Genomic DNA, 16729 nt, shown 5'->3' with positions numbered 1-16729 from the left:
TAAGTTATTTTGAACAGCTGGAATTGCATTTTTCATGTTGCTGTTGGACCACTGAAATATTTGTTTTTAAAATTATTATGGAGCTAGCAATTATTAAAAATAATTTGTTTGTTTTTTTAATATAAATTATATAATAAATATTTATACCATATATTTACAAACATATAATATAAAAGTACATAATCACTAACATTACAAACATAGTAAACTCTTATAATAAACACTGTAAAGTAAAAATTAATTATATTTAGTAATTATACACAATAAAGTAAATAATAATTATAGGCAATATTAAGACAATACTTTAATTTATTGTTTATAAACTGTAATATAGTTTATAATATAGTTTATATGCATATATATAGTCTATACATATATACATTATGTATATATATACACATAGTTTATATATAAACTATAAGATAGTTTATAATATTGTCTATATACACAATAAATTAAACTATTGTCCTAATAATAGTCGCATTACAAATAGGAGCCGTGGTTCTTATTTGGTCAAACGAGTGGCTATTATTAAGACCTATTTGAAATCTGAGAGTTTAGGTTATATTTATGCTCCTGTCCATTGTATATTGACCAACAAAACAGTTTACATTATAATACTAAAGCAGCACAACAGATCAAAATATACCAAAAACCCGGTCACTGAAAGAATATTGCTTTAAATGTGTCTCAAAGTTGCTTAAAAAACCAAATATTATTACTGACGGTATAGAATATTTACTTAAATTAACTTTGATAAAAATAAGATTTCTTTAAAACCAAGACTGAATGAAATATTTATAAACGTTAGAACAAAACATAGATATATTAGAGAAACACAAAATTATATTCATCAATCCGATAAATGTTTGGCCAAATAAGTAAATGCAATAAAATCGGACTCAAGTTTGGCTCTTAATAAGACCCGACCATAATTAGGGCACTTTACCCTAATGATAATAAGAAATTTTTTGAATGCTGACACTGAGATACAATTTTGTTTTTTTTTATTCAGTAGGTTTTTACCATTATGTGATAAAATAGGTTGCATATTTTTGTTGTTAGATTGTAAGGTTTGCAATGTTTGACAATTTTCCAATTTATAATAGGCTTTATGTTTTGGCCTTTTAAGCTCCATATTTCCTTAGAGAGTTCTGTATCATTTCTATACTTTATGTATACTTTCTTCTATACTTTATGTATACTTTCTTCTATACTTTATGTATACTTTCTGTATCATTACTATACTGACGCAAATGATTTGAGATTTGCGCATCTTAATTTAAATGGTGTATGACTAATGCCAAAATATACCTTTTTTAATTATGATCATGATGACTAGAACTTACAGTTGCATGGTAGACAATATTGTTAGACAAACACTGGTTGTTCAAATATGTTATCAAAAGCAAAGACAAATCATTGATAAAGCATGTATAAAAATATGTTATTTTATCACATAATGGTAAAAACCTACTGAATAAAGATGAATAAACTTGTATCTCAGTGTCAGCATTCAAAAAAATACTTATTATCATTATTTGACACAGGAGACTAGTAAACTATAACAGCTTTTTGTTTTTCACTTAGACTTGTTTTTTTCATCAGAACTCATTCTACAGCAATTTTTAATTTTATGCTTGTTGTTTATATTAATGGCTGATGATTGCCTTCGAGCATGAAACATTAAGTCTCGCTAATCAGTTATTTTTATTCATCTCTCTCTCTCTCTCTCTCTCTCTCTCTCTCTCTCTCTCTCTCTCTCTCTCTCTCTCTCTCTCTCTATATATATATATATATATATATATATATATATATATATATATATATATATATATATATATATATATATATATATATATATATATATATATATATATATATATATATATATATATATAATATATATATATATATAAATATATATATATATATAAATATATATATATATATATACATACATACACATATATATATTTATATATATATACATACACATATATATATTTATATATATGTATATATATATAAACATACGATTTTTAGAATTTTGCTTCAAAGTACTATGAACTGTTGAATACTTCGTCAATATCCAAGTTAGTGAAGTTTTTATCTTTTCTGTTTAGACACTGAATTTTTTTCATTACATTTTAATTATTATTTTATTACTTGCTTTAATGGCTCAAAAATAAAACTTAAAAATGTTCAAGTCCTTTAGTTATAAAGAAAACTTTTGAAACAGTTTGTTTTAATTAATTGTTTATGTTTTTGAAGGTTTTAAACAAAATGAAAGTTCAGTGTTACAAATATTAAATGAAATTAAGAACTGAATTCATTGTTGTTATTTTCAGGAAAAAAAACTGAAACTTTTTAGTCTTTGTGTAGTAAAGCTGATTTCTATGACAAATTTTTTTAGCTCTTCTAATAAGTGACAAATAAAACAAAACGTTATCAGTCAAAAAATGGGTAAGCTACGTCGTTTTAACAGTCCCATAGCTGAAAACAAATGCAGGTGTTTATACCGTAAATAAAAACCAAAAACTTTGTTTTTATTTAAGTTTCTTGCATTTAAAACAACTATAATAAATGAAAGTTAAATGTCTAGGGGTAAAATATCTTGCATGAGCAAATTGAGTATTTTCATAAAAAGGAAAGTTGTTTCTATATCACCAACACAAACCTAAGCTGTCTTATATAGATATAATTAAAGTTGGAATTACTACCTACACGCACTATGAATGCAATTATAAAAAAGTAGAAGCAACCTGGCAGAGCCGCATAAATAATTGTTGTTGAAGAAAAAAATTAACAACAGGACACTCAAGAAGAGCATTCAAAAGATGACACCATATTTATTTAGCAATGTACTTGTAACAATTAGTTTCTTAGTAAGTAAAAAATCAATTTACTATCTACTTAACATAAGCCAAAAATCTGCATAATTAACAACAAGTATTTTGCCAGCTCTTCTTGGAAGTAAATGTTTTTGGTGAAAAATTAAATTTAAACAATTTAATCAATTGTGTTGAATAAAAAAACAATGCTAGGTATCCGCAGCCTGAACAAGAAATTATACAAAAGGTTAGCTTAAAGTACTTCATGTGAGGACTCCATACAAGAAGTTATACGAAAGGTTAGCTCAAAAATTAGTTTATGTGTTTATAGTTTTGGTATTTTATTTTGGTTTTGTTGTTTAAGTATTCACAAAAAAAAATTAAGAAAATTTATTCAAATACTTGAAAACTATGGAATTTTTTTAAAACAATGTGTATTTTGCTGAAATAAAACTTTCTTACTTTCATAGTTTATATACCTTTTATCATACTTTGACCTAAAGGCTAAACACATTTAATAATGATCTTCATTACTTGATTGAGCAATTAATTGTCTAATCAATTAATTATAGTTGTTTAATATTTAAAAATATTGAAATGATTAAATGTACTGTGATGTTAGCTAATAAACTATAACAACTAAACACTATGTTAAACTCTAAGCAAAAAAAAAACAATGAGTTTTGCGAAATAGATTCTTTTAAAATTTTTATGAAATTAAATTTTATATAAATGAGTTCTTTTGCGATTTATATATTTTTACAAATCCTTTTTTTCATTAAATACTTTTATGAAAGATCATGAAAAAGCTATTATGAATGAATTATTTTATTTAGAATTTAATCAAAATCTTTTTTCGTTTTTATTTTAACTTTCTTATTTAGAAATTGAATAAAATGTTCGGTTATAAAATGTTCGGTTATAAAATGTTCGGTTTGTTGTTCTTAATGTAATTGTTTTATTAAGAATTTTAATAATTTTTTTAAAATTATTTCATTTAGTATTTATTCAAAGCATTCTTTTTGCTGTTTTTATTTAAATTTAAACAGCAAAAAAATGTTGAATTTTTTAAATTGCGCATACCAACCTAAAATTAACCATAAATGAATTCTCGCGGGTCACGATTGACCAGTTGATAAAAAATTAGAAGTTTAAAAGCAGGTTTGAAAAATTTGGAAAATGCATATACTAAAATTTCATAAAATCATTTAAATTTTGAAAAAGTGTTTAAAATAGTTTTCTTGTTATCATACGCTACTTTAATTGCTATCAGGTTGTTAAAGCGATAAGTTCAAAAGTGAAAAGAAGTTTAAAAGTAAACTTTTTCTTTAATCCTCATGTTTTTCAATACTGCCTAATCTTTATCTTTTTTTTAAAAAATGTCCCATTGATTTTAATTTTTATCAATATTCAATAGTTTAAAAATAATAATTTTATAATAATTTTATATTATTAATTATATTAATAACATTGTATTAATTTTATATTCTGCTACTTAAAATATATTTATATATTATATTAAATTTATAGTTGTTAAAACTTTTATCTATTTAATAGTTATTGCATATTAATAGAAACCAGTAATTTTTCTGCTTTAACAACTCTTAGTCATTAATTTACTCCGTTGACGAAAGTATTATACACGACGTAATCTCCATCTATTAAGTTTTTTTGCTTCACTTATTTAAATTAATTTCATTTTACCGATGTTAAAAATTTTATTTTCTTAAATTGTTTAAGTTCATTTTTTATTTCTGTTTTAATAAAAAAAAATTATATATTATTTTAATAATAATATATGATAAATTATGTATTTAACTATGAACATTTTTTCTTTTATCTGTATATATATATATATATATACATACTTATACATATATATACAGTACTTGAATATGTTTTCGACCACTTACATTTTTTCAAAAAATCCTGGAGAATTCTTCTCTAATATTTAAGTTTGTAGTTCTATATTATAAACTTATTAAAACACACGTATTTCACACAAAATATGGAACAATTACAACCTTTTTAATACTACTAATGTCCTTTTTTTGCCTTAATCACAGCCAATATTCGCCGGGGAATAGGTTCATACAAATTATTTACGAAATTCTGGGGTATGTTGTGCCATTCTCTTTGAAGTATCTTAAAACATTCTTCAGCATTTCAGGGAGCATGTTGGACCTTCATTCTGGTCAGGTAATCCCAAATATGCTCAATTATATTCAAAGCTGGACTCTGGGGAGGCCAGGTCATCAATTCCAGTACTCCTTCCTCTGCCATTTCATTTAAATAATTTTTCGGGAACAATGTTTTGGGTCATTGTCCTGCTGCAGAATAAAATTATGACCAATTAGTCTCATTCTGGATGATACAGTATGGTGTCTTAGGATATCCACATAACGTTCCCCGGTGAGTCACCCCTCTATTTTGATCAAATCACCTACTCCAGATGAAGATAAACAGCCCCAAACTTGTAACTATAAAACCTCCATGTTTAATAGTAGGGTTTAAACACTCGGGCTGAACACACCCTCTATATCCCGATTTGAGTATGTGTCGTCAAATACAAGAAGACCTGACATTTTTCCCAGTTGCTGTGTTAATGTCCTTTGCCAATTCAGTTGATGCTTTTTTTTCTATTTCTTAAAGAAAGGGTTTTTAAATATTTATTGTCATCTTTTGTTAGCATAGGAGGTCTACCACTTTTCTTTCTACTTTCAAGGGAGCCAGTTTCTCTACACTTTTTAATGATTTCTGTAACAGCAGTCTTCAAATATCCTGTTTTGGATGAAATTTGGTGCTGTGAATAACCTTCTTCGTGAAGCACATTTTTTTGTCTCTCTATCAAAGATATTTTACCAATTTAGTTAATCTAAAAATGTAAACTAAACATTTAAAAATGCAAACAAACATTTAATTTATCTAAAAATGCAAACTAATAACTTTGTTTAATTGTTTTTAACTATTTGTTTAACTGTGTTCAATAAAAATAACAATTTTTTAAAAATGTACCTAAACCCATCATTATTGTACTAAGTTCATTCTATGACTACACTTTATACTGTCAAAAACTTAAATGAAGGAGTATTAACCCGAATCAGTTTAAACCAGTTTGTTTTTATTTCTTATTTAGACAAACGCTTGGTCTGTAGTTATTATGGCACATCATTTTAATAAATAAACAAACAAATCCCTCATGTTCCCTTATCAATTTTGTTTATTTATTCAAAATAATATATTCTTTCAACTTTTCTTATATATTATTAAACTTAAGTACACTTTAAAAAAATATAGGAACATTGGAAAAAAATTGTAAATACGTCTAATTATACAAGTGGTCTAAAATATATTCGCAGTACTGTATATATATTTATATGTATATATGATGGATTTTTTAAGTGTTTACACACTATTACTAACAATTGTTTTATATGCAAAACTTTATTTTATTATAGACGTAAAATTCGTGGTGTTTCTTCGGACTCTTCTAACATTGGTATAAATTTTTGAACAATTTTTTAAAACATTTAAAATGTTTTTCATTACATCTTATTACAAAATGTTAAAAGTTTTTTTAATTTTATCACAATAAAATTTTTATTTATAAGACAATTTTTAAAATAGAAACACCTACTGAACAAGTACAACGCAAGTTAACATTTGCTCGACTTGAAGAATTAGATAAACTAATTAAAGGAGAAAAAGAGAGATACAGGTTTTGTTTATACTGTTTCCATAGAGATTCAGATTTTGTTTCTTTTGTTTCCCATAAAGATACAAGTTTTGTTTATATTGTTTCCATAGAGATTGTTTCTAAGAGGCTGTAGAGATGTTTTTTTTGTTTCCCATAAAGTTTTGTTTATATTGTTTCCAATAGCTCACTTAAAAAGGAATAATAGAAAATAATTTGTAGCTTGAAATTAATGATTAAAAATTATGTTAGTATTTTTTTTTTAGTAAGTTGAAAAGAGATATTGGTAAAATTCAAAGTGGCAAGTTGGATTCAAAACTACCTGATATTCTAAAAGCTTTAAAGAGGTTATTATTATCTTCAGTTTTATTTTATTATTTCTTTTATTAATAACAATATTATCTAATAAAGTATAGTTTATTTTATGTTTGCGTTATCCTTTTTTTATTTCATTAATTTTTATTTTTATGATTTAATGTAATTAAATGTAATTACAATGCAATATACTAATGCAATATATTGTAATTGTCATTGCAATATACGTATTAATATATTGTAATATGCCATATCAACCGATTTCCACTCTTTTTATAACACAGTCCAAATTTATATTGATGCTTGTACCTTTCAACAGTTAAAACATTGTTTTATAAGTATATATTAGTGAAGCAAAATATTTGGGCTTTGCATCTCTGAATATGACAATGTCATAAAAGGCTAGAAAATTATTTTAAGATAAAAGTATACACAAATAAATTAATTTTTTTTTAAATAAATAACATATTTAAAAAGTTTTTGAAAAACAGTTTTTATAAAATTCTGATAATGCTGTTAACCTTTAATGCGATACTGGTGTAGTGGTAGAGTGCTGGCTTCCTAAGCAAAAAGTTTCAAATTCAATCTCCACCATTTTTCTGATCGTTTAACTTGTTTGTACTTTGTTCAATTTGTTTTTCCACGCAGAAGCCATGCTTTTTGACTGTAGTGAAATGAATATGAAACAATTAAATACAAAAGTGACCTGTATCAAAAATTTACCACAACAAAGATACGGACTAGGGGGTAGTAAAATTTTATCTACAAGAGTTTATAATCAAGTTCAAAATATTTGAGTGAGTAAAACTATTGGTTATATTGGTTATATAGTAAAACTATTGGAAATTTTTGATGACTTTCTAGATGTTAAAGAAGGTCTGGTCAACATAAGTAGAGATTGATAGGGATAAGTATGTTGACTTCTTTGCATAAAAAAGGATCCAAAATGCAGAATGAGAATAAAACATCAATAAATTTGTTTGCCTTGTTCTGATGAAGTCATACGATGTAAATGAAACTAACCAGTTTGCTAAATGGTTTATAGTAAACTCTAAAAAGAATGATAAAATCTCTCTGTTTGGAAAGAAGCAAATATTATTGAAAGAAAAACAATTCTTGGTGTACTTTTGTTTTGGGAGTTATATATAAACCCCAGTTATCTATGTATTGGGGCTAATGGGCATTTAGATTAATCCACTTCTTTTTTAATTCTTTTCAGTATCTACATCTTTACATTTAAACAATGTTTCCAGGTACAATGTTTCCGGGTACAATTTTTCCAGGTACAATGTTTGCGGGTGCAATTTTTCCAGGTACAACATTAAAGATAAAAGTTATGGTTGTGATTATTTAGTGAAAATTGAAATTGAAAGTGAATATGAAACTTCTTGATATTTTACAAGAAAAATTCAATACTGTGTAAAGTTAGACAAAAAATTTGAGTGTCATCATTAATTTTTTTTCAAAAGTTAGATGTCATTTTAAACAGTATATAACAACAAAGCAAGCTAGGTTAGGTATAAAGCTTTATTAGTTGACCACATCTGATATTATCATGCTAAATTTTTCAATTTACTGCAAATAAAGGATGTTTGCTTATACTGCTTATTTAGGCTTTGCTTATTATTTTTTGTTTTTTTGTTTTCACCTCTCCAAAGCTGTGGGAACCAATACAGCCAAGCAGGATAATCATTTTTATTTTATTTTAAAATTGTTTTTGCATCCTTTAACCTTCAAAATACAAGTCTTGATAAGCAAGCATAAAATAAGCACAGAGGAACAATATAAGCACTGTATTATTAGGAGAGTGGTAAGGGTTTTAAGTAAACATTAAGTAAATTTAAAAATGCATTTAAATAAATATAGATCTTATTTTACCATTTTTGTTTGTTATCTTTTATTTAGATATTTAGTTTACAAATTTCAGATTTGAAAACAATTGTTTTTCAATTGTATAAAATAAAATTTTGTTTTTTTATTGGTTGATAAAAAAAAAATCGTGTTTTTATCAGACTTATATATTTGTTTTTTCAAAATATTTTATACAATTTTATTTACAACTTACATTTTTTTATTTCAATTCAAATTTAAAAAAAAAAACATCAAAACCTCAGTTGTGCTTTAGTTAGTCCTTTTTGTAACTTTGGGTGAACCGCATTTAATAGGATTACTGCATATTGATAGCACCATATCTTTCACAGAGAATAACCTTTGTGTTGATGAAGGATTTTTTTAGAAAAGTAAATATTTAAAAAAAAATTGTAATTAATAATAATTTTATGGTTTATTAATAACTATTTTGTTTTAAAGAGTATAGTTTGTTGAAATTAGTCGGGGATCAGCTTTGCTCTGAATATATTTAAAAATATTTTCCTTCTTTCCTTGTTGACTTTTTTTTTACATTAAAACACTTTTTTATTATAAATCTGCTACTACCAATTAAATAAAAGTTTTTAAACAGCTTTCAATTTTAATCAAGATATTTTTAGTGTTCAAAAGATAAGTCCATATATAAGTATATATAAGTCCATATATAAGTCTTATATATAAGTCCAAGTATGGAAAATGTTTTATATACAGATAGTCATAACTATTGCCAGATTTAATTTAGAAAAGTATTTCTTAGAAAAAAAAATTTATTTATATGGATTAGAATGATCAAACTAAAAAGGTTATCATCAACCGTTTATTAAAATATTTGAAAATTGATAATGGAGACAACTTTAAAAAACCTAATCATATAGGTGGTGTAGTTCATGTCCATTAGCAACTTTCCAGAATCCTGGCACTTGGAAAATCTTATAAATTATATTGTAAGTTAGAACTAATGACTCAAACTAAATAATCATTTAAAGAATTTCAATTTCAAAATAAAAAGTAAAACTTAATTAAAATAAAAACTTAAAAGAAAAAACAACAGATAAATATTGTTGCTAGAATCATATTTTAAAAAATGCAATTTTTTATTATTTATTGTAGTTAACTGCCAACTTCAGTAAAGAATAGTTTTAAAGAAATGAAATTAAAGAAAAATTTTTAAAATGTTTATGTAATATAAAAAGATAAATTTTTTAATATTTTCTTTAGATCAAATTAGGTGAATATTAAAAATGTAAAGGTTTCTTATCTAAGCAACTGAATTTTTTATTTATTAGAATGCTATGTATGGGGTGGGTATTTGTCCAAGATTTCATATTTTTTCCCCACAAGTTTTATTTTAGGAAATTAATAGGAAGTAACCTTTCATCAGGTTTTTAAAATTACATTTAAAGTTACATTTGTTATGTATGTCGTTGTAGTTCGGATTCGTATTAGTGGTATAAAACATGTTAGGGGTGTAAAATGTGTTAGGGGCGTATAAATTGGATGTGGTACTACTGCACCAAGTAGCAGATATATATTGTGTACCTGATTTATTTTGCCAAAAATTTTTTAATTTTTTGTTTGTTTTATGTTTAAGTGGCAAACCCATTGAAACATTAATATTAGATGAGCCATCAGAGCATGCTAAATTACCAGTTAGTAGTCAAGGTAAAGTTATTTTTATGCCTCTCTTTAAGTAAAATTCTTTTGACTGTTTTTATTGATTTTAATATTAATTGAATGTTTTGTAGCAATTACAGTGGCTGCACAGAGTATGCCTTCCAGACCACAACGGGCACCAAAAGAAACAGAAAAGTTTAAAAAGTATATCGAGCAGCGGCAAAAGCATAACGCTAAATACCAAAACCATTCATCATCAGGATCAGGATCTACAACCCCAACTGTTGAAACAACAGAAAATGTTTTTAATTCTTCTGTATCAGAAGTTATTTTAATCAAACAAGTCACTGCTCATGAGGAATCTGTTACCATACCTATTGAAGAGAAACAAGTAATTGAATCAAAAGTTAATACGCATATTCAAAAATCAGATTTAGAAGAAAAGTTAGCTCCGAAGCTTTCTTCTAAACCAATAAAAAAAGTTGATCAGAAAGGATCTTTATTAACAAGTTTACTTGCTACATCTGCCACAGAGATCAAGGCTCAGGTCAACAAAATGTCTGATGTTCTAAAAGAACAAACTAAAGGTAAATGTTTGTATCTATTAAATAAAAAAAACTTTTTATTTAATAGACTGAAAAAGTTTTAGTCTCTTAAATAAAAATTAAATAATTTTTTTTAGAAAATGTAAAAGTGGAAACTTGTTCATTTTTTGGAAAAGTTTTCACTTTTCTCAAAATCAGAAACAATAAAATTATTTAAAACACGACTCTAAACATTTTAATGCCAGAACCTTTTTTTGGTTTATATTTTAATCATTTTAAAAAATGATTTTCTAAAACGTTGTTGTTGTTGTAAATAATTTTCATAGTATTAAATAATGATATTTATGACACCAATACCCCACAATACCACAATACACCAATACCCCACTCTCTCCTACATTTCTTGTGTTGATGTGGTCTACTTTTTTATTGTATATACACCCCTATGTATCCCTTTTTTTAAATGCATATTTTTCTTCTCTCAGCAGGGGTATTTGAACTGTGATAAATAAGGCTTAAGAAACATTAGCGCTTCTAGAGACTTGTTTGTGATTATTTGTGAGTCATCAAGAGTATAAGACTTTTCCACTGTACCAATAAAGTATATTTTAAATCCATTGAAAAATCCACATCTTAAAAATCTTCTCTGTTTAACTAAACGTTAACTCGTTTTAAAATTAAGTATTGTGAAGAAGAATTGAATTTTTCACCACTTTATTATAAATTTTATGACTGTCAGAACCTTTTTATGTTACATTATGTTAAATTTATGTTTAAAGTTCAATACTTGTAATATTGATTAATCGTCAATTTTAATTTTTAATCAAGCTGTTCCCAATATACCAAAAGAATCATATGAAGCATATAAGCAAGTACAAAATGCCTCCTCCATAGCACTTCAGCAATCTGCTCCAATGTTATCAAAGCTTCTTGAGAATAACAATCCCATAAATCTGAGTTCACCACCTTTAAAAAAGAAGCGTGTAAGTTGAGTTATTTTAATCATTTATAATTACTTTTATAATTTTATAATTAATTTTATAATACATTTATAATTACTTTAGTTATATATATTAAAAGTGCAAATTTGTTAAATTGCGATATAAAAAATATAAAATTAAAATATATTAAGATATAATTTTATTTTATATATATATATATATATATATATATATATATATATATATATATATATATATATATATATATATAATTTTTAAATATATTATAAAAGTATTTTAAAAATTATGTATTGTAATTCATAAGTTTTTTAAGTATCAATATATGATTTTTTTAAATATATTTATATATATATGTGTATATTTAATATATATATATATATATATATATATATATATATATATATATATATATATATATATATATATATATACATATATATATATATATATATATATATATATATATATATATATATATATATATTTATATATATATATATGTATATATATATATATATATATATATATATATATATATATATATACACTTATATATATATATATATATATATATATATATATATATATATATATATATATTATATATATTTTATATATATTATATACACTTATATATATAATATATATATATATATATATATATATATATATATATATATATATATATATATATATATATATATACATATATATATATATATATATATTAGGTCAGCATTGCTGAATGCCGTCCCTAATTCCAAGAGTTGATATATATATACTTTAGTACTAAATAAACTAAAAAAAGTCTGTGAAAAAAAATTTAATTTCAATGTTCAAATTAAGTAAAAGACTTTATAGTGCAACAATAAAAACACTTGCAGAATGAGAACCACTTCATATAACTTGATAAAAGTTAGTACACATGTATCATATGGCCTCAACAAACTCTGGATAAAATTTCAGTTTGATTTGTTTCCTGGTTGAGGATTTGTGGCAGTTTTAGTTTATATATTGTTAGTTTTTTGCCACTTAGACATCAAAACATTACTGATTACTGTGATATTCATTTCACTACTTTTCAAAATGAAGCTTACATAAATGTCTATAATGTAATATCAACAATTTTTATTATAATTATTTTATTGCTACATGTAATAAAATATATTATTTTGAACAAGCGTAATTTGAATTGGCTTATGTATACCGTAAATATCTCAACATTTCCTAAAATATAAGTTACTGCCAAAACAATGCTAAAAAAGTGCAAAAAAATGCTAAAAAAGTGCAAAACCTGACACAAGAAAAGATCAATTGGTTAAACAAAAGAAAAAAAAACGTTTCTGTTAAAAGAATTTTTATTGGCCGTTAAAACCTTCTTAAATGCATTGATTTTCAAAAGCCATGTCTTATTGTCAATAAGACATGGTCATTGTCAATAAGACCATGTCTTATTGACAATAAGACCATGTCTTATTGTCAATAAGACATGGTCTTTGATTTTCTCCACACAAAATTTATTCAAAATAACTTAATATACTCTTTTAGTCAAATATTCTTCAATATTTTTACATGCAATATTAAAGTTCATAATTACTAATAGCAGTTAAGAATTAAAATGGTTAAAATGTTTATTATAAGCTGTAAGCTATGATTTCCTGCTGCCTAATCTAATAAATCGAATTATAGTAGCAATTCTTTAAAGTAGCTTACTGTTCAGATCAGTTATGCAGAATAACAATCTTTCTTTCAATCTTTTCTCTGGATGATTATTGTTTCGTTTATACCAATGACCAATGTTTGTAAATAAAATATTTGTAAATACTAAGACATGGTCTTCAATTTTATCCACAAGAAATTTATTCAAAATAGCTTAATATACCCGTTTAGTCAAATACTCATCAATATTTTTACATATAATATTAAAATTCATAAATGCTAACAGCAGTTAAGTGTTAAAATAATAAAAATGTTTATTATAAACCATATGCTATGATTTTCTGCAGCCTAATCTAGTAAATTGAATTATGGTAGCAGCTCTTTAAAGATGCTAACTGTTCAGATTGGTTATACAGCATAACAATCTGTTTTATACTCTGGATGATTATTGTTTCATTTATACCTAGACAAATGTTTATAAAAGTCTAGATGTGCAGTTTCAACAGTTTGTTCAAAAAAAAAGGGGGATTCTTTGCAACTAATGAAATCTTTGTATGGTAGAAGACGATGTGAATTTTGGGTGTTACGCTTGCACCAGTTATCATTAACAGTTATCAGTAACACTTTTTAAAATTTTTAATTATTTCAGCCGAATCCGGCTGAAGGACAAATCCAAAGCAAGCTAATTTAATTACAACTAAATTAAAACTTTTAAATGCTTCAATTATGTTGGCAATTGAGTTTGCATCAGCAAGTTGCTGGAGCACATATTTTTAAGAAAATTCCTGCATTCATTTTCATTGAACTGGCCCCTTTGGTATAGGGTCATTCAAATGTGGGGGGCAGTTGGTTACTTAACAGCTTCTAATCATGCAGTTTTAAGCATCTTGAAAAGATGTTTTACAACTCCTATAAGGAGATGCAATTCCATCAGTGGGATTGTTTCCAAAATTTTGTCAGGCACACTGATGATTGACTCTCAAATGGCATTGCCAAACAACTTTGCACTAGCAACAATCCCGCCAGATTGCTGAAAATACTTGAGGCTAGATTTGATTGAGCCTAGTGTTTGCAAGTTTCCAGAATTGGAAAGACACTTGGATTTGATGTCACACCATGTACAAGGGTGCATACTTGAATGGGTTTGAAAACCACAAATTATATTTGCAACTTTCATATCGCAAGCCAAAATTAGTTTAACTCCATTTGCATTACTCAGTGACCAGATTTGTTCAATGTTGGAGTGAGTTTCTGGCAAATCTTTTAATACTGCCACAAAAATTTATCTCTTAACTTCAGTGTCTTCACCAGTCCTTTAAATAAGAGGTTGTTTTTGAGGTAGTGAGCTAGTATCCACCTTTAACACAGTATTAACAATGCTTAGACAAAACTTGTGAAAACCTTTACCACCATCAAATCCAAGCTTAACAAAATATCCACAAGAAATTTGGTGAGATTAATAACATGATTTACAAGGGTTGATAAATCATTGCAATGAGCAACAACTGAAGTGTACCAGAATCTCTTTTTCTATTACTAATTTTTAAGTCACTACTGGTGAAGAAATCTTTTAAGTGTTGGGTTTGATCTGCTCGTAAGAAATTCTTAAAAAAATTTGGGTTTACCATCTTGCTGCTTGATGTTTTGTATACAGTTCTCACCAGTTTCTTTAATCTGTTGTTTGATAGTATTTAATTGTGCATTTACAAGAGCTAGAGTGGTCAATTTTGAAGCGCTTGATTGTGGTTGGGCATTACTTTGATCTGAAACCAAAACATACTTATTAACTTTGTTCAGAAAGTTTGTTTAAAACTTTCAAATTGGTTCAAGACCTATCTTGTCTCTTTTTTAAAGATTTTCTTTAAATATATGTGTAAAAATTATTTAAGTATAAATATTTACCGGGGTAATTTTATCAAATTGTATAAAGTGGTTCTCTTTTTACAGGTTTTTTTTTTTTTATTGCTGCACTATAAAGTCAAAATTTCACTTTATTTGAACATTTGAACATTAAATTAAATTATTTTCCGCAGACAAAATTTGATTTCAAATTTTGCAATTTTTTAAAATATTTTCAAAATAATATATTTTATATAATTTTTTTAAATTTATTAATAAAACCTTATTACCAAAGTACTGCAGTCCAAATTTTATCTACATTTTATCAGCCAATAAAAAACAGTACATTTAAAATTTCTGAAGATTATTAAATATTGCTTTTAAATAATCAGTATTTTCAAATTTATCCACTTTGCTTGTCTTTTTTTTTTACTAACGTACATTTGGCAAGACTAGTTTTTCTGCAAGTTTCTGATATGATCAAGATTTTAAATCAAGATATAATATGTTTGAAAAAAATATTTTTAAAATACATGTATTTCAAAAGTAAGATATTGTTCCACATTTGTATGATATTAAAAATTTTCATAAAATAAAACTTTTAAATTTCAAAATTTTTTCATAATTTTTTATTGATCTTTGATTATTTTTAATTAGGCAACTTCTTGGTAGTTTTGAGCAACTTCTGGGTAGTTTTGAGCAAAAAATTTGCTTTTAATTTGTAAGAAGGCATTTGATGGTTTTTTAATCTATAACTTACATTTCTCAGGTTTAAATGGAGATCTATGTATATTATGTATAAAATCTTTTAGTTTTGATTTGTAGTTTGATAAACAACCAACATATTATCAACATTTATTTACTATATTTAACATATTTGCACATATAAAATATGTAGAACATAAAAAAACAATATTTATTAGATATTTTGTAAGATTAAATATTCACATTTTAAATTAAAATCTTCATAGAAAATATTTTTTGTCATAAAAACATTTTCCTTCTCCAATTTTATGAAAAATAATTTTTTTCAAGTTAGCATTGTTAGTATCATGTTGCTTTTGGACAAGTTGTTTTTATTTCTTTTTGCTCAAAGTTCAGCCATTTGTTTTTTTAGGTTCTTATGTACGTTGTTGACTTGTATGCTATCTATATGTATGTTACTGGCTTCTATGCTATCTTTATATTTATTTTTAATTTTTTTAACATCTTTACTTCCAATAAGGTTGCAAGCAACCACTATTAGACTTGGAAGTTACTTGTAGAGAAAAGATAATGTTTATAAAGCAAGATTAACAATAAACAGAGGACTTTAAAAAGGTTGCAAATTGTATGAATTAGGAAAACAAGATGAAGGGAAAAAATTTCAAAGAACTGATGTTTGAGGAAAATGACTAA

At 25.1% G+C, this 16729-nt stretch overlaps 1 protein-coding gene across 2 annotated transcripts in view; it reads left to right on the top strand.

Moving 5' to 3' along the window:
* LOC136071850 (bromodomain-containing protein 8-like) overlaps positions 1–16729 on the top strand; it is a 107118-nt gene that overhangs the window by 24818 nt on the left and 65571 nt on the right. For both annotated transcript variants that reach the window (XR_010638515.1, XM_065797340.1), the window contains exons 4-10: positions 2047–2096; positions 6293–6333; positions 6462–6552; positions 6795–6875; positions 10304–10374; positions 10458–10913; positions 11700–11854. Coding sequence is in view for 1 of the 2 variants with exons in the window: in XM_065797340.1 (XP_065653412.1) it covers positions 2047–2096; positions 6293–6333; positions 6462–6552; positions 6795–6875; positions 10304–10374; positions 10458–10913; positions 11700–11854 (945 nt within the window). In the remaining variant the exon portion in view is untranslated. The remainder of the gene's footprint in view (positions 1–2046; positions 2097–6292; positions 6334–6461; positions 6553–6794; positions 6876–10303; positions 10375–10457; positions 10914–11699; positions 11855–16729) is intronic.

This window comes from Hydra vulgaris, chromosome 05 (genome assembly GCF_038396675.1).
Source record: "Hydra vulgaris chromosome 05, alternate assembly HydraT2T_AEP".
In the NCBI taxonomy this organism is placed as follows: Eukaryota; Metazoa; Cnidaria; class Hydrozoa; order Anthoathecata; family Hydridae; genus Hydra; species Hydra vulgaris.
The sequence above is the reverse complement of the archived record's forward strand: the minus strand, read 5'-3'. Positions and strand labels throughout refer to the sequence as shown.